Source organism: Saccostrea cucullata, unplaced genomic scaffold (assembly GCF_032062105.1).
Source record: "Saccostrea cucullata isolate Sc308-1 unplaced genomic scaffold, CSIRO_AGI_Scuc_v1 ctg384, whole genome shotgun sequence".
In the NCBI taxonomy this organism is placed as follows: Eukaryota; Metazoa; Mollusca; class Bivalvia; order Ostreida; family Ostreidae; genus Saccostrea; species Saccostrea cuccullata.
Window position 1 is genome coordinate 114,432 of NW_026928932.1, and position 19,668 is coordinate 134,099.

A 19,668-nucleotide genomic window follows, 5' to 3' on the forward strand; every position below is an offset into this window, starting at 1 on the left:
CTGTGAAATAAATGGAATAGTCCATAGGAAGACCACCCCATTGTGGCCACAGGCCAATGGAGAAATTGAACGTCAGAACAGATCAATATTGAAGAGACTGAAGATTGCACAAGCAGAGAAGAAAGACTGGAAATCGGAACTTCAGACTTATTTGCTGATGTATCGCTCATCACCACATACCACAACAGGAGTGAGTCCGGCCGAGTTGTTGTTCCGCCGAGTTATTCGTACAAAACTACCAGATATCCACACGTATCGTGAGACAGATTACCGAGTTAGAGATAGAGATGCGGAGAAGAAGGCAAAAGGGAAGATGTATTCTGATGCTAAGAGAGGAGCTACACTTAGCGACATAAAACCTGGTGATCTTGCTTTGATGAAGAAGAACAAGGAAAACAAGTTATCTACGATATTTCATAATGATCCATTCAAAGTTGTCGAGAAAAATGGAAATAGTGTTGTGTTAGAATCCATGGAGGGAGTTCATTACAAAAGAAATGTGTCTCATTTGAAAAAGTTTGTGAATTCTAAGGAATCTGTGAATGTGTCAAGTGAAAATGTGAATGAAAATGTGTTAAGTGAAAATTCCAATGGAAATGAAGATTTGTGTTCAGGAAATTCAGTTCCAAATCAAATTGCGAGCGATAAAAGTGTGATTTCAGATGATGTCCAGGAAGCGTCATCAGGAAACTCATCAGCAGAGGAATCCGACAGCAATGTTCAAGATCCGACGACAAGTTCACCGCAATTAAGCCGACCAGTTCGTCAACGCTCTTTGCCGGTGAAATTCAAGGACTATGTAATGAAATAACATGTTCTGTGTAACCTTTGTTCAAATATGAATTTTCAATGATTTATAAACACTGTAATGATTTATAGACTGTGTTAAAGTTAAATGATAATTAGATTTGTTCATTTACAGTTTATTTGAAATAATTGCTATTTGTTTAAATGAAAAGGGGGAGGATTGTAGTGTATGATTATTATAGTAAACTTATATTTCGTGATGTAAGAAAGATAACTCTCATTTATTTTATTGTGATTTATCTCCCTTTGTACTCAACCGGAAGTTGATGTTATAAATAAAAGTATGGCTGATTAGTTTGTGTTACATGTGGTTAAATCCGATAATAACTTTGTATGGGACACTACAGGCGGGTGTGACCGGTCGGTTATTTTATGGACTTGATATTGAAGACTGTTTGTTATCTCCATATCCTTCCCTGTATTACATTGTGATTGGTTTGTTACACATCGAGTTTATAAGAGATCAAAATTAACAATCATTTAAAAATGCGCTGCGTGAATTCCATTTTAGATTTTAAAATAGATGTGAAATTATTTATGGTAGGAAAGATAATATGCTTCCACTACGTTTAATTGATTTTTGCCCATGTCGACTATACTTTTTTAATTGTATATTTTCTCTAATTCAATGTAAGGTCAGGAGTTATTGTTGCATCATCATTCACTCTAGCGTGATTTATCTTAATCGAGCTTGATCGTTATAAACACAATCATGATGAATCAAAAAAAAAAAATACAGTAGTCTTCAAAGGAAGAACACCGCAACAATGATACAATTTGTTTAATTATAGCGAGAGCATACTAGTTGCAGTGTGATCTATAAATATGTCCAGTGATGACCCGGGGCTGTTGTAAAGTAGGTCACACGAGGTGAAGAAGTTTTAAACTTCCGCAAAAACAAAAAATATGAAATTTTCCTCAAAAACACAAGGAAAACACATAAAATCCTCACATATTTACTTAAAAATTAAAATTTAAAAAGTTTCTCTATATTTAACCTATAAAGACTAATAATGACATCAATATAGGATTTATTTATGTGATTGTTTTTACGTTGTTTTACGTTCGATTCTTTCCATTTGAAATATTCTCTATCTATCTTAGCTTGCGGGGCAAAATTGAATAAAAAAGGGCACTTCATCTTTGCAAATCTATAAAGGAATTTTAGACATTTATGTCATTCAGGGTTATCTCTCTTATCACAGTATCAATGAACCTTAAATTTCGAGCTTATGGCACTCTGGTTTATTGACCTTGAGTTTTACGGTCTTATCCGAAGGACCCACAACTTCCACTTCAAAGCCCCGATCGCATGGCGAAGGAACAGTTGCCATCCATTTTTTATTGACCTCCCGATCATTTAATTAAGTAGTTCAATGTACACACAGATTAGATTTGATACTGTAGATCACGAATTTTAAAAGTTTTCTTCCTACAATTTTCTATATATTCGATCAATGCATACTATCTTTGCAAGATATATAACTGTATTCAGCGGCAGCTCACACATATTGGTCCGACCAAAATAATTCCATCATGATAAGTAGATACAACATTATTGTTCATGATAAGAGTAAAGTTGTGTATGTCATACGTTAAAGAAATCAAAAATAACGTCAAAATATCATTAGAAAGTCACTTTCCCCCCGAAATGCAAATAAAAAATATCAATATTCCTACGCTCGCTCCCTCCTCAGCCTTTTTTTTTACGTGTTTGATAACAGAGAATAATTAGGTCATTCTTCGATTCATATCTTTTCACCAATGAATTAATAATACTATATCAACAATTGTATTAAGTACATGTTTATAGTCCGTTAATTATCATAAAATTTGTTCTTAAAGAAAAAATTAATCATTCTGTGTGTGTGTATTATTAAATGACGGAATTTTCAATCCCTGGCCTGCTCGTGTGTACACTTTGTAAACTGTAGGGTATGTGTGGCAAAACGAAAACTGCATGGGTTGGAGATTCGGGTTCGTGTTGAAGTTCAGCATACCATTATATATAGAACTTGAATAATGTAAGTAATTTCTGCGACAAATATATTAGTATATTTCAGTTATTTTCAAAACAAAAAAGGTTTTCCATGTTTTCAGTTTAGAATTTTCCGATCCGGTCCTGATTTTCCCAACCCGGCCATTTTAAACACAAGTTGTTGCAGATGCAAATGTTAGAACAAACTATATAAAGTTCAACAGGGATTGTATAATTTTTATTAATCAGAATTCGTATTTATATGATCTAATTAAGAAAAGAAAAGTTTTGTCTGACACCGTAACTTCTCGGCAAAACAAAACGTGTTTCTCCGAGCTCGCTGGATGCGTGTGACAGCTCCATTGCACGGTGTAGACCAAGGCTACAGGTACATGTAGGCCTATGTGTACTGTTTGTTAGGAGACTGGGTGACCGTAATGCTATGGAATCACGATATTTACAACAGTTCCATAATTAGATATCTTTGGATATGGGGTAACCCATATCTATTCTTGTTATAATCGTCATTAAACACTGTTAAACATATTAAATCTAAAAGTCGAATATCTTTGGATATGGGGTAACCCATATCTATTCTTGTTTAGATAGACAGTTGATATATTATACACGAGAAAAAAGTCATAAATTTTTCAATGGCTTTTGAGTCATGCAAACCTAGATGCATGTATATAATAAATATAATATATTCATTTTGAATGAATCTTTTGCAAGGAATTATTAAATTAATTTACATTATGTTAAGCAGTGTTCTTTTAAATATCCAATAGCTTAAACATGTTAAAAGAATAATACACATAGAAAAAAATAAATATTCACAGGAACAATCATATAAATTTTGGGTTTAAAATTCGAAATCAATATATCGTTGTTGTCTAACCCGCCTCCCCTAAAAAATCGCTAAATAGTAACTGTTTTAATAGAGAAATTACCCTATGATTGAAATAAATTTACTAAGTCCTCATATATTGGCCGCCCTCTGTTTCATTTGTTCAACACTTACTTGTCGGAATATAAAAAAATAAAATGCAGATCACAGAAAACAGAAAAATTTCTTTCACAACATTTATTCTTCCGTATTGGGTAAATCATGTGTTTGATATTTTAAGCTGCACGTTTGCTGTATAAACTGAACACAGAGGCTGGCGACACTGAAATTTAGAACTTTGCATTGTCGATCAAAGTTACATATGATAGACATGTGTGTAGTCCGCGGAAACACCACTCTGTGTTGGTGAATATCCCAGCTCTCCAACTCTTTGGCAAACATGGCCGCCTCCTGATGAAGGTGCCAGTCCTTCTCAGCTGTTATCACGAGAAAGTTCGGGAGATACGACGACATTTTGTTTTGAAGATGGGTCATTGGACAGGCAGACGACCAATCATCCGGGTCCTTGCCGAAGGTTGGGTGGAGATACAGAGGGCGCACCGCACGAGTGTTGAGCTTCTCTACGTGCAGAACCGCGGAAATTGCCACCACACCCTAGAAAAAGGGAAATAAAGAGGAGTGCAAGACTCATCAATGACATACAGTATTTAGTAGTAGATATTAAGTCTTCAAACTGACAAACTGTACAAAGAACAAGGAACAATAATTCTAAAAAAAAATGTATATTTTGAGTTAAATACTTTTAAACTATTTTCAAATATAGCTCATACATATGAAATTGTATTTAACTTTTAAGCTAAATTGAAATTTAAATTGAATTGTTGAAGAGGTTGGGAATTGTACCTTGATACTCGAGGATGGAACACCCACGTCCTCCAGAGAATTCGGACGGAGAGCAAGAAGAGAACAAAGATGGCCGCCGGCAGAATGCCCAATCAAGTATATAGAATTACAGTCATAGTAATTAGCGGATCTCCCTATTTCATAAACTTTCTTAAGACACTTTGATAAAGCAACAACTTGGTCCTCATGTGTGTAATCTTTCGCTTTTAAGTTCATATATAGCAACGATCCTTGAACTAATATAATGCTAGTCACCCACAGAGTCACAAGGCGGTGTTCGGTTAGCAATGCTGCGTACAGAAGACTGAGAAATGTCGCCCAGAGTGCTGTAAGACGGTGGGATTTTAGATCGTGTTTAGATCGCTGTACTGTTATCACAACAAGAGTGACAAGGTTAACTAAGACAAGATGACCCAGAAATATATCTGACACAGTTAAGTCGTGATGTCTGTACATCACAAAGTTCACAATGCCTAGAGGGGTCAAAAAATCTATCACAAGCACCGATAAAAACAACACAGAAAATAATACTCCTAGAAATATCACAGTTCCTAGGTAGGAAGTCGCTAGCTCTAGGAGCAGCCACAGAGTTTTCAGTTTAGTGAGGGGGTAAGAAATCACCGCACATGGAACCCCCCTCCTCGCGAACTCTCTACCTACATTCCCGTACAAACCATAGCACCAGTAAATGAAAGCAGCCAACAGATTAATGTCCAGAAACACAAAATGTTTCCACGTGTCCTTGTCGCCACGGCGCCACCCTCCACCGTGAACAAACACCACCATCGGAGGAACATTCCCTAGATCCGCGCCACACTTCGGCAGGTAGAGGTCAAAGAGCGACTTGTGAGACGTTTTATCCGATGTCTCGTAAGAAATATCCTCAAAAATTTGATAATCATCAGTACTCGTTTTCTTTCTACAGTCGATCTTCATATCTGATCGTCATGTATGTATATGACCATGTCAATGAACGTAACAGACGACAACTGAACAGGATAAACTTTATGTTTACATTCCGTGTGACCCGTGACTTTAATGACGCGGTCGTGTTTATATAGAAAATGTACTATTACCTGACGATCGCGGAATTGCTCTTTAAAAATACCAGACTTTGCACTCTAGAATTTATCTTCAAAATAAATGATTTTGCTTTAAATCTAGTCATTTTAAATTAAAGCAATGGACAAAAATAATTGAGAGACATTCCATTAATTAAATTCCTAAGGATACTGAAATCTTAACTGTTTTCTTGGCGGCTAATATAAATATTGCTAAAACATGATTAAATAAACACAGTTAATTAAGCAGAAGACTGTACAAAATGTCACTTTAACCGCGGGGTTTTCTTCTTTTCCTGAATTTCTCCAGCAAATTTAGTGATTTCAAATAAACAGGAGCCGGGGGTGGCTGCGTGACCCAGTCCCACAATGGTCAACCCCGCCACCCTGTGAGTGACCAATATATCCTCCCCAGCCATTCCTAACACAATGTCAGTCAGGGTACTGTGTCGGAAGCACGTGTATACCTGTCCGTGAACTTTAACCTTCATTAGGGAATTATGGCGACCGTAGAAGGTACTCCGGACGCTGTTAAGGTCCTCTTTGGTCACATTAAACCCGCGACTGGAGACGATCACGTGACCATGCTGGTCCACTATCGCCGCTTTTTCTACTTTCCCGTTTCTTGTGAGTCTGTACAGCAGATCAGGCCACGAGTTTGACATCATCAGAACTGGAAAAATCCAAAGTAACCTCTGAAATATCTACATTAACAGAGGTGATCACTTAAATGAACAGAAAATCCTGCTGTCTTCAACTTGCGATTTGTTTCTAATCAATATTCTTTTTCTTTAAGAACCGCAATAAAGTCACGCAATGGGACCTACTTATAGAGATAGACCGCGATAAAAAAAATTTCGACATCTGCAGATTTATCAATGAACAGTCTAGCTCTGTTCTGAGGAAGTCACGTAACACGGAATCATGGCTGGGAGTTCCGCGACACGGTCCCGTGTAACCGAGAGTCAATCCCCGGGTAACAGCCTCCAAGTCTGGTCACGCAATACACAACTAACATTGGGTAACTGTGGTTCCCATCCCTGATGACGGTCCTACACGATTCGACAGCGACTCAGGGCTTACACTGGGTGTCTTATAGGTATACCGACCTTAGTTCATTAGAGGATAGACCAAATTTAATAAAGCATGGGAATTTCTCAAGATGATAGATATTTGATACCCTGATAACATTGTTACTGTCGAGGGCCCCGTAAAAAGAATGTAATTTAACCTCGGGTTTTTAAACTTTATGTCTCTGTGTATGTAATATAAATTTCTTTTCTTGCATTTTTTTTTTATTTTCACTGCCTATCATGGAGTTCGGATTTATAGCTACTTATCCCTAAAGTCGGAAAATTTATATACATGTAGATAGAAGGTTGTCTATATTTACATGTAAAAACATAACCGGTATATTTTTCGTGTCTGGAAACAAACCATGTGTATTGGTTAAAGACGATATCATACACTGTCAGATGATTGATGGGTGAGTGTAACTTCTCACCTAGGGCTACATAAATTGTCAGCTGACGAGAGAGGGAGGGAGAGATAGGCAGAGAGAGAGAGAGAGAGAGATAGGCAGAGAGAGCGCGGAACTGTTCAAATATTTTAGTTCCGTTTGAAATGGTCCTTGTTCTTTTTTAGACAAAGGTTTGTCTGTCAGATACATTAACGTATAATGGCTGCTCTTTATCAAAGTATCAGATAAACACATTTTTAAAACAACATGCCATTTAATATGCATTTTGTAATCTAGTATAATGAGTAAAAATTGATTTTAACAAGTAATGGCTTTGCGTTGGTCTTTTATAAAATATTTAAATAGCTTTTTACAGGTACGTATAGTTTTGTCCATCAATATGAAGTGCAGTTTAGTATTGGTTCGTGTAAACTGATCGAACCTCATTACGATCACTTGAGCTAAAGACCTGGATATTTTAATATCTCCAAATTTATTTTCTCCAGACTATAATTCTCCAGATGGATCTACACAAGTTTGTACGTTTCTTGAAGACATTTGTCTATACATTATTAATTTTTTTACATGCCGTGGTGGTTAATTGATTTAGCCCATACTCAACTAAGCAGCCTCAACTTGACCTTTTACCTGATATGCCCTTGAATTGTAGTTACACGCAATATTAAATGTTATAAAAAATATTGAGTATATACTGAAATTCGAATTATTTGTATACACTGCTCATATATCTTGCATTATCAAATTATGAAATATTGCCATAGAATTCTTCTTAAAAAAGATAAAGGACTGCATTTTAATGCTGGTACTGCAGATGGCATTTTTGTGATACTATACAATCTCAGTGTATCTACAATACACGCCTTGGTGCGCTGCCTTACAGGTGACGCTTCATGACAAAGACCCAACACGCTCGCTATTCATTACGGGGTACCTGCTATTGTTTTAAGTGTATAGATAGGTTTATCAGCTGACTGAGTCTACACTTAATATGTGTCAATTACCCAACACGACTTTGTACCGTCGTGTGAAGAACTGAGCAAGACCTAGCAACCAGGCTCGCCTTTCCCCGTGTTGAGTTCTCTGTAGCGGACATGAGAGAGATGTAAGCTGAACAGTTTACACCGTCATTTTAAATGAACAAAGGTTGGTTTATAATCGATTAAATCTCCCGAACAATGTATAAGTAGTTAGCGGGGAGAGAGTGGATTATCGGATTAACGGGGGCCGTGGAGACCATGGATAGATCGGGATTATCCAGTAGAGGCACAGAAACGACGGGGCACAGAAGTAAGTATATATCTACATCACGTCACGCACTTGTCTAGATCATCTCTCACCTGTCGATATCACCTGTGTCGCTATCTATCCTCCGTTATTTATCTTACTTGGGTATGAAAATTGAGTTATGTGCATTGAGAACATATCGAGAATTGTGAATTTCAATGTTAATTAACATGAAACTAGATCTATAGGTCCTAGCAGCACCAAATTTAGATATATACCTTACTATATACCATGAATCCTATCACTTTTCATGAACTTCAGGCTTTTATATATTTAATTGAAACCATTCAATCAAAGAATTCTAATTTAATTTTTGTCTAACAAGAATATTTCAGACAGGACCAATGATGTTTTGGGAATTATTGAATTTGATTAATTAAAAATGATTAACATAATCAAATGTTTACAGACAGTTAAAAAAAATTCTCAGCACTTTAAATGTGCGGAATTTAACTCCTATAAATGTGTTGTCAGTGGCATTTGGCGTTAAATGTTTAATAGATTCCAACTGTGTCTCAGACCGTAAGGTGTTTAATGAGCATTGAGATCGACTGTATGTATACAACATCGTCTTTATAATAATTTATTAAGGTGTTTGAAGGCTACATATCTAAATAATGCACATACTCCAAAAGATTTGTAGATGGCTTTTAAATTGTAAATTTCAATGCTTTTTTTTTTTTTTTGGCATAGACAATTTTGATTTGACAAAGTTCTATAAATAAGAAATCAATAAGAATTTAAACCGCAAATAACAAATTAGCAAAAACAAACTCTGAATAGAATATCAAGAGTGAAATATTATAAATAAATCATACGTTAAAGTGGTTCAAAATATAATACTAACTTTTCAGATTTTGAAAATACCATATCTTAATAAACCAAATTCAAAGTACAATCCTTAGTTATTAGACTTAAGAATAACCTAACGTAATTCCACAACATCTATAGTTGTTCAAAGTACTTCTTAAGTTACTAAAAATAACCGTATTAAGTAAAACAAAGGTGTATAGAAACTAAATATTAATTCCAAATCAGAACTAACCGTAAGCTATAAAACTTTATAAAGTAGAATATTGTCAGTATACAAGACTCAATCCTGGAGGGAAATATAATTTCCAGCTCTAAAGCATTAATAAGGCCAAGTAATTGATATACTTCAAATTTCTGATAAAAGAAATAAATATTTCAAATTATTTTCAAAGTGCTCAAATCAGATTTCAAAGTGTTCAAATTAGGTTTCAAAGAACTCAAATAAAGTTTCGAAGTACAATGATCAATAATCAAACCTTTAATCAAAATTTAAAGCACTGAAATAACCATGTCAATAAAAAAATGCATCAACTTAAAATTTGAAAATGTTATAAATGAATAGATCAAAAAAGGCTTATTGAATTTATTTTTAGTTTAGTTTCAAGATCTGGAAATATTAATGATAAATTAAGATAATCTCTCTACAACAACCCTTGACTCTCCGTACAGAAGTGGTTATATATAATCAGGAATGTCGCTAGTCACTTCCTTACATCAATGGCGATTTTATTTGCCTCCTTATGTCATCAAGACATTCATTTGAAGTTTTACCTTTTCAAACGTTCCGAAACCCTCTTGTCTGGCTCCAATGCGATTTTAAAAACACGACAAAAACAGTCTGTACATTATAGTGAAATTAACCCTAAAACATTAACAAAACAATGCATTTACTGTTGAATTAATAAATAACTCAAGGGTTAGAATTCATATGAATATTCATTTGCTCTGAAAACGTTTTTCTATAGTTATTTAAACTTTTATTATGCTTTATGGTTTTCCAAAATTATACAAAATTCCGTTCATGATTTTGCATTTTTTTTTTTAAGTCACCTTTTCACCTCATATGAAGATCTAAATATACTTTCACGACGAAGTAAGTTTTGAACTTTCAAAAAACCTTTTAATCAAAGATATGCATATTTCTAATATTTTGTTTTGAATTCTTGAACTGCCATGAACATAAAGCTTGCAAACGGTGAAGAGAAGGACATGTTCCCTAAATCAGGCAAAATAACTTTGGTTTTGATTTATGATACACAAGTGAACAAACTGTTTAAATATCTCAAACCTAAGTCATATTAAATCTATCTGATTCCGAGCAAACAAAGAGTCCTATAAATACGTCGTAATCCTTCAGCCCCGAACACAAATATTATTCAACCAGGATTATTCCTCACCGCACCGTAATCCAAAAGCACTCCAAACTGAGCAGCCAACCACCGAGGTTGATATTAGGAAAACAATTTCTCTTTGAACAACAGTTACATTGCCAAATACCAATGAACTTGTAATTGTTGGCCACTTAAAATTTCTTCACTCTGTCTTTACAGGCGCACGAGACAGCATGTCAACGTCCCAGCAGCCGACAGTAGCTTCGGTAAGCTCCGGACTCTTTAAGCGACCAATCAAAACAGCGCTGCATCAGGCGGTCCTCGACTGTCGTCTGCATCAGGTCCGGCTACTGGTAGCGAAACACAACGTCAATGTGGACTGTAAAGACTTACACGGGCGGACGCCCATGATGCTGGCCTGTATGATCGAAGAGGAAGAATTCGGATACAAAATGGCAAAGATATTTCTGAATGCTGGAGCTTTTCTAAATTTGAGAGACGCTCTGGGGAGAACCGCCTTAAGTTATGCTTGTATGAATGGACGTGCATCTATAGTTGGACTGATACTGAAAGAAGACGTACTAGACATCAATGAAGCCGATAATGATGGTAACACACCGCTTCATCATGCTGCCTGCAGCGGAAATCCATCTATAGTGGAAATGCTTGTCGACTGCTTTGTGAAGTTCGGACTCGACGTAGATACAAGAAATAGTCTTGGATACACTGCCCTTCTTCTGGCGCTAAAGAAAGGGCATTTTGTGTCTGCTCATATACTTCTGAAGAAAGGAAACGCCTCACCGACCTTACGTGACAATGAAATATTCCTTAATGCTAGTGAATGGGCTCAGCGGGGAGGAAGTGAGTCGTCCTCGAAGTATACTCCCCGCCGGACTCTCCCTTCCCTCCCGGCCAGCGCCACCACACTTTCATTTTCCCGGGAGTCAACCATGTACCAACCACCAACCACCCAGCCATGTAACCATGGCAGAAAACACAACGATCAGTTGCCCTGGTCCGCGCAGTCTCTTAGATTCCCCAACATACAGACGTCACAGGAATTTGAAAGAAGTGAAACATTTGTAAACGGGATGGATGCCAGACAGTTAGTTTTAGATGAAATCGACGACTTTGATTCAGTACAACGCCCTACATCGTACAAGAAGGGTCGATTTCCCCACCCATCCACCGCTAAACTTATTGCCCTCTCCCGACGCGCTAAGCCTGCCATTATACCGGATATGACGACCATATTCCGAATTTACTCTGATCAATACCAACCAGAGTGGATGAAAAAGCCGGCGTTATCGAAAAGTTTTCTGACATTGTCTACAACGTCTTCAAAATCAAATTCTGAGTCAACCATTGTCGATGCATGTACTTAATCACTGAAAGACCATTGTTACTGAATGTTGAGATTTTCTATTAGAAACTGATTTAAGTGCTCTTGTTTCTCCTTCTAAATAGACACTATAATGCATGCAAGATGCATGAATGTGTGACAAACAATGTGTATGCTTCGGTCCTACATTTTTGGTAGCTACAACCCGCAGTATTAATTAATAGTCATATGAGTGCTAAATGTTTTATTTGTTTACTTGACAAACCATGATTTACAATCAGTCTTTCATTTGTTAAACATTATTTTAATGCTTATATTTGCCAACTGTATTGTCCACATTCAAAGTAAATAAATCCATGTGAACAATCCCATGTTGTTGTAAGTGAAATAAACACCAAACTCTACAGAACAATTAAATCTCCCCGATCATCACTCAATCTAAGGCCTGGAACAATAAATCTCATTGTAAGCAGCTAATTCCTTCACTGGGCAGAACATCAAGACCTCTGGCTGGACGGTTTACACGCGTTAAGTCTAGATTCCCAAGATTCCCTCTCTAAATTTTTACCTGCAGAGAAATTTTGTTTATGTCAAATAAAAGTTTCATACAATACTTTAAAGCAAACAAACCTTTCCGTTGTCAGAGAGAAAGAGAAACAGATTCACCCCAACCATGACGTTGGCGCGTAACAACGTCAGATGAATATAAGGCTTTTCATCGTACCACCTGTTCAATCGCCATAGTATAAGCCTAAGCAACTGCTGAGGGTTACAGTGAAACCAATTCTAATATAGGAGACAATCAAATACATTACATGCACTACAAAACCGATAGAAGAAGGATATGGAAATAACGAACAGCATTAAACAAATATACAAAATAAGAGCAGAGCAAACACGGACCTCCGAAACATCAGAGGTGGGATCAGATGCCATGGAGGAGTGAGCATCCCCTGCCGACCGGTCACACCCGCCGTGTGCTCGTTATCATAATCAGGAAATAACGGAAAAAATCCGTGGTCAATTCAGTGTATAAATAATGGACTAACAATTGGTATGAAAAACGTCAGTCAGCATTTCATTCAATGATAAATTGTATTTGCTGACAAGGTCATGGTATCGACCATAGAATTTACGAAATGATGACTTTAAACGAGACTGTTGATATTCTTGTTTCATCAACTTGCTTGTCAATAATTTACCTCGTTTAAGAAATTGTTCATACGTAGAGCATGCTCTTGCGTATCGAATCAACTGAGATATAAATACTCCGTATGCAGGTGATGAAGGTATATTGCTCTAATTTAGTAACTGAGATCGTTATTTTTTTGTTGGTCGTACTCTTACTCGCGAACTTTTAAGCCTAGTTATATAGCATATTCATTCCAAAAAGGTTGTACGTCATATGAATTGTAATTATAAATCTAAAGAGACTTTGGTTACTTGGGTTTACTCTGTATTTCCTTTCAGTATAATTATCTTTAATATTTCTTGAAGTGATAATGCATGCTTCTAATTTTATTCTGTGATTAACTTGTTGCTTATCTTGCAATGCTGTGAAAAATTACAAATGATTTTATATGATTGTGTGAAATTTAGTTATAATCGTTATCAACTCATAACATGATTCTACTACATGTACTTCCTGTCACTATCTAGAGACTGGTCCTTCAGATGAGACCGTATAAACTGAGGTCCCGTGTCACAGTTGGTGCTGGCATGAAAAAAATCCCTCACTGCTCAATGGCCCTATAATTGTTTACCTATAGTCTGTTTTTACCCTATGTGATGTTCAATAGCCACAGAAGACTTGGTTCAGAATCACATAGGAGTAAAAACAGACTATGGGAACTCTTTTATTTGAGGAGGTAAACAATTTCGTCATGGGAGCCATTTTTCGAACTGGAGATTTCAGTGAATATTTTTATGTTGGGATTTACATGCCTAAACAGTAAGCTATGAAGAAATAAAAGTGACAGAGAGTCAAATAAACAACTAAATGACTTAATTGAAGCAAACGGCAGTGTGGTCTAGGTGAACAATTCTTGCTATAGTCGGCCGAAGTTGGGGCCTAATTTCCAGACGTGAATTATTAATGGCCGTCCAGAGATTCTGCGACGGCGTCAAGTCCAAATATCTAGCCAAGCAGAATCTCAACAGAGATTACGGCAAGTGGTAGCGTCTCCATATGAGTGAAAAGTTCTCGAAAGGGACGTTAAACAATATACAATCAATCCTGTCACAATCTCTGTGTTCCGAAATGAAGCAACGGGGAGCACTTTCTTCTAAACGTAAAATTTACTTTTAAAATGTTAAGTAAAAGACTGATTGCCCCCCTTTTTTTGCTACAGTAAAGAGAAACACTGTGGGACGTGGAGACCGGTCCTTCGGATGAGACCATGTAAACCGAGGCCCTGTGTCGCAGTAGGTGCTGGCACGAAAAAGATCCCTCAATGCTCAAAGGCCCTGAGTGCCGAGCATAAGACAAAATTTGTAGCCCTCCACCGGTTAGTGGTGGCGTCTCTGAGTGAAAAATTCTCGAGATGGACGTTAAACAACTTATCAATCCCAGTTGTTGGTAAAAAAAAAATGAATCGTACAAAGCGTGAACACCCTGGACTACTAAACATCTATCATCACTGGCCACTGATGTTAAACCCAACAACAAAGAAAAAATAGAAAACATTGATGTAACCATCAATTGACGCCCGGGTAATAAATAAAGGAAACAATGGAAATTAGTCTTGATCATCCAACCGCTTCGATATATGTGCAAAAGGCATGGAGAGAATAGTCGAAGATATTTTGAAAACTTATAGTCGGATGAACATTAAATAAAAACGATACCCTTTTTAAACTTTATAAATTATTCAAGTAAATGTTTAGCTGCATAAAATTTAAATTGAAACTATACTCATGCATCACATATTTTCAAAAATGTATTTCACTTTAAGAATATAAAACACGAACTGTGTAGAGTATTTTTATGCGATATGTAAAATTCGATGTTCTAAAAAACAAAAAGGCCTGTCATTTTTTCGATAGTAAATGATAAACAACTTTAAATATTAAATAACAAAAACATTTACATTTTCACAAACTCACTTTATGAAAGTAAATATATTATGTTTCTCATGATTTATAAAAGGGAAAGAACATTCTGATTAACAATCTTTTTAATGTTAATAAAACATTTAATTTTGAATAACGTCTCCCACCTCAATCCCCATACACCAATGTATAGAGCAGCCCGGTCCCACGGGCTGCAATAAAATCATACACACATCCGTATAATCAAAACAACGAATCCAGCCTGGACCACTACTCGTCTATCATCACCAGCCACTGATATTAAACCCTAAAATAATGAGATACTGAGATAAATCATGGCAAGGAAATTGCCTTAACTTAAAAAAAATTCGTGTGAACCCATGATTGAAGGAAAAATATGATCAAGAAATTTTACTTGAGCTTTAAGCTCCGGGGATATATAAAATAGCTCCATAGAACATTTGGCTAAGCTATTAGCTAAACAAATTAAAGTCTTCATTACATAATGAAGTTTTCACGATTTCAATTCCTCTGGCCCATAACTCTTGAGAAGAAAATTTGTAAAGAAGTATTACTCTTCACTCCTATGTAAAACTTCCTTTCCTATTTTGACCAAACCGTAAACCTTAAACACTTTACTGATTTGAACAAACTTAAATATTAACTTGTCAGGAAGCTTTAAATAATTTTTCTCTTTTCTGGCCTAGTTTTTAAAAAGAAGACTGTTAAATAACCCTTCCCTAATTTTGGATTTTTAGCTCACCTGAAGTGAGTTTTTCTGATCAAAATTAGTCCGTTGTCACAGACACCTGACTTTACTTATTTTTCTTTTAATATAAAAAAAATATACACATATCTAATAATATCATTATTAGGTATGTGTATATTTTTTTATATTAAAAGAAAAATAAGTAACGTCAGATGCCTGTGTCCGTTGTCTATCGTCGTTGTCGTAAACTTTTCACATTTTCATCGTTTTCTCAAGAACTACTTGTCCAGTTTCAACCAAAATTGCTTCAAAGTATCCTTGGGTGAAGGGAATTCAAGTTTGATCAAAAGAAGGGCCACGTCCTCTTTCAAGGGGAGATAATTATGAATTAGTGATAAATTAATGGTATCTTTTAAAAATATTCTTCTCAAGACCCACAGAGCCAGGAAAAATAAACTTATGTGGAAGCATCCTCGTGAAATGTAGATGGGGTATCAAAGTTTAACATAGGAAAACATCGGAAAAATCTTTTAAAATCTTCTCAAGAACCAGTGGGCCAGGGAAGATGAAACTCATTTAAAAGCATCCTCTGGTAGTGAAGATTCAAGTTTATTCAAATTATAACCCCGGATGTTGGGTGGGCAACAATGGGGTATCAAAGTTTCACATTGGAATACACAGGAAAAATCTTTTTCTCAAGAACCACTCGGACAGGAAAGATAGAACTCATGTAGAAGCATCCTCTGGTAGGGAAATTTAAGTTTTTTTTCAAATCATAAACCGTGTAGACTCAACTTTGTTCAAAGCATGACCCCCGGGGTAAGTGTGGGGCCAAAATGGAGTATCAGAGTTTTACACAGGAATACCCGGTGCATAGGAAAATCGTTAAATTATTCACAAAGCCTTGATTGATCATCAATTTAAATACCTCAAATACCTCCTCCGTCAAACCCACTTTTATAATTAAACTTTTCAATATTGAACTGATTTTTGTTTTTACCTAGCTAGTTGCTCAGGTAAAACCCTAACCCTAACCCCTGGGCGTCTTGTTTTATAAACACTTATAAATGGGTGTGGCCCTTCATTTAAACAAATTTAAATATATTCAACATAAAATAATTTGTGCAAAGAAGTCGGTTCACTTTATGCATAAAATGGCCCTGTAGATATACCAGTTAATTGATCAACACTTGATTTTTGTATTTGAAGCATTAAAATAAAATAGATACTTTGTGCTTTCATATCCTATTAAAAATTCTCCTCAAAGTCAATGTATTAGAGAACTGGCTTTATGAAATGGCAATGTTCTTGAATTTTTAGATAAACAGGTATAATTGAGTACTTTCAGTGAAGAAAAATAATATGAGCGCACCCTCTGATCTAAAAAAAACATGTCAATGAATCCTCAGAAACAGTTCTATCATTTACTAGTTGCATATTTTAGACCAGAGGTTGCGCTATATATCACATATCAAAAAATAACTTTAAAAGTTGGCCGTTTTTATAGACTTTTTCTGAATATCAGGAATTTAACGCATTTCGTTACGTCATAATGCATTGACTAGCCAGAAGATGACGTCATTTTTTTTATAGGATCGCAGTCACCAAAGATCTAAGTGATATTTTAATGCATTGTTAACTAAAACTATGCAGCTTCAGTTTTTCAGAAATTCACAAGGCCAAATAAGGCAAAAGTGAACCTTGTTCTTTTCATCAAAATGATTCATCGACGAGGTATTGTCAATTACCTATGGTAATTTCCATTCCTATGTCGATACGTTAAATCCTGGTGAGCTTGAGATAAAAGATACCACAGAGTCTGGCATATCTGTTTCATACTTGGATATTTTACTTGAAAAGTATTAAAGGTAATCTAACAACCAAGCTCTATGATAAACTATGACGACTTTAACCTTTCTATCGTCAACTTTCTATACTTATATATGCAGCAAAATACCTTCATCACCTGCGAGTTTATATATCTCATTTGATTCGATACGCACGAGCATGCTCTACGTATGAACAATTTCTAATTCATCATTTCATAATTTATATACGTTCTATGGTCGATACAATGACCTTGTCAGCAGTATAATTTACCATTGAGTCAAACTATGTCCTCCGCCACTAAATGTCCGCCTTTCATATAAAAATTTCGTCACGTCATGTCCGCCCCTACAGAATATCTGTCCAATTTGTAAATAGTGTTATATTTTGTAATTTCTAAGTGCTTTTCAGAAATATCAACCGATTTTAATATGAAAGAAGTAAAAAAAAAATTACATTTTTGATTTTTTTTATTTGTATACGTATAAGAAAAATTAATAATAATGGTCTATTTATATGAATGCCTATAAATAATTTCATTGAACTATATTTCTAGTATTTTCGAATAATTCATAAAGATTTGTTTAATTTCGCTAGATAATTTATTTGAGAATATATCGTGAAGTCCGCGGATTTTTAAAATAAAATAAAAGTATTTTGCATTCGTATATGGAATATCTATGTAAGACTCCAAAGTCTGATGGTGACGCCAAAGTGCGATGGTCTCGCCAAACCCCGATGGTCTGCGCCAAACCCCGATGGTTTGTTGTCGGTACGGACGCCAAAGTCCAATGGTCACGCAAAAGTCCGATGGCTCGTTTCCTATGAGACACGTTGCGCTAAAGTGCGATGGTCTGATAAGCCAAAGTCCGATGGTGCAGAGAAACAATTAACGCTTATGACGTCACAATAAGTCGACGTCAATCATTGATGCCGTTGTCCTGCATGCAAAAGCCAAAATTTCTGAATTTGTCCTCGCATACAATTTTACTGATTTTGCTTATTGCTTGCACCATCCAGAGATATTAAGGTTAGTTCTCGCACACCACTCGACTGATTAGGGTTATTCTTTGCTTCGCACTAACCCGAGAGAGATTTAGGGTAAGTCCTCTCACACAAGTCGAGTGATTAGAGTTAGCCTTGCATCCACCCAAGATATCTAGGTTATAGTTGTTACACACTTTTCGAACGATGAGGGTTAGTTTCGTGCCTTACTGAGAGATTAGGGTTAGTTTTCGCATAATGATACTAATTTATTTAAAACCTTGGCCTGATGAGGCATTGAGGTTTGAGGCAGTAGTTCTATGACATCATAAACGTTAATTGTTTTCCGCACCATTCGACTTGGCGTGTCAGACCATCGGGGATTGGCGCAGCTAGACCATCCGACTTTGGCGTGACCATCGGACTTTGGAGTCCCATCGCACTTTGGAGTCCTACATATATATCAACTGAAAATAAATGTGACTCAACAGCCGACCATGTCACTGATACATACATTGAATTTTGGGCAAATGACCTTTTTACCGTGAAAGTTCGAGATATTGTAAAACTAAACATGCTAGAAGAAATATACCGTGCCGTTGCACTTTACTTTCAAATTCAATTTGTTTACAACTAGATGCGTACAGCACCAAATGAAAATCTCTAACCAAAGTGCATCCTTTCCTTCAAGTTTTATCTGTAACTTCTATATATCTAAAAGTCTTTTTATGAGATTTTCATCACCTTTATTACAGCCCTGATGACCGGGCTGCTCTATACATATAAATTTAAGTGTTGGTGTGGGGATTAATGTGGGAGAAGTCATTCAGAATTAAATGTTTTCTAAATATGAAAAAGATTGTTAATTAGAATGTTCTTTTCCTTTATAAACTACGAGATGCATAATATATTTGCTTCCATAAAGTGAATCTGTAAAAATATATATGTTTTTCATATTTCATATATTTTGCTTATCATTTACTATCGAAAAAACGACAGATCCTTTTTTTAAACATCGAATTTTACTTATCGCAAAAATAAGTACTCGACAAAGTTCCTGGTTTTTTAATTCTTTAAGTGAAATACATTATTAAATATAGGTAACCCATACATAAACAAATACATGGGCGCAGACATTTTTGGACACCCACCCATGTATTTGTTTCTATAGGAGTTTTTTTCCATTATTATTCAGTATAGGAAAAACTCCTACATAAACACATACATGGGCGCAGACATTTTGGACACCCA

At 35.9% G+C, this 19,668-nt stretch overlaps 2 protein-coding genes across 2 annotated transcripts; one reads left to right on the forward strand and one right to left on the reverse strand.

Annotated features, from left to right (window-relative positions):
* Positions 1-3,854: 3,854 nt before the first annotated feature.
* On the reverse strand, positions 3,855-6,740 carry LOC134279289 (uncharacterized). The gene is made up of 2 exons (XM_062761642.1): positions 4,536-6,740; positions 3,855-4,286 (listed from the first exon to the last, which is right to left on the reverse strand). The coding sequence occupies exons 1-2, from the start codon at positions 5,469-5,471 to the stop codon at positions 3,870-3,872; spliced, it is 1,353 nt and encodes a 450-aa protein (XP_062617626.1). The 5' UTR covers positions 5,472-6,740; the 3' UTR covers positions 3,855-3,869.
* Positions 6,741-7,899: 1,159 nt separating this feature from the next.
* On the forward strand, positions 7,900-12,208 carry LOC134279290 (ankyrin repeat, bromo and BTB domain-containing protein DDB_G0293800-like). Its single transcript, XM_062761643.1, has 2 exons — positions 7,900-8,363; positions 10,724-12,208. Exons 1-2 carry the CDS (start codon positions 8,312-8,314, stop codon positions 11,887-11,889), a joined length of 1,218 nt encoding a protein of 405 aa, XP_062617627.1. The 5' UTR covers positions 7,900-8,311; the 3' UTR covers positions 11,890-12,208.
* Positions 12,209-19,668: the final 7,460 nt, after the last annotated feature.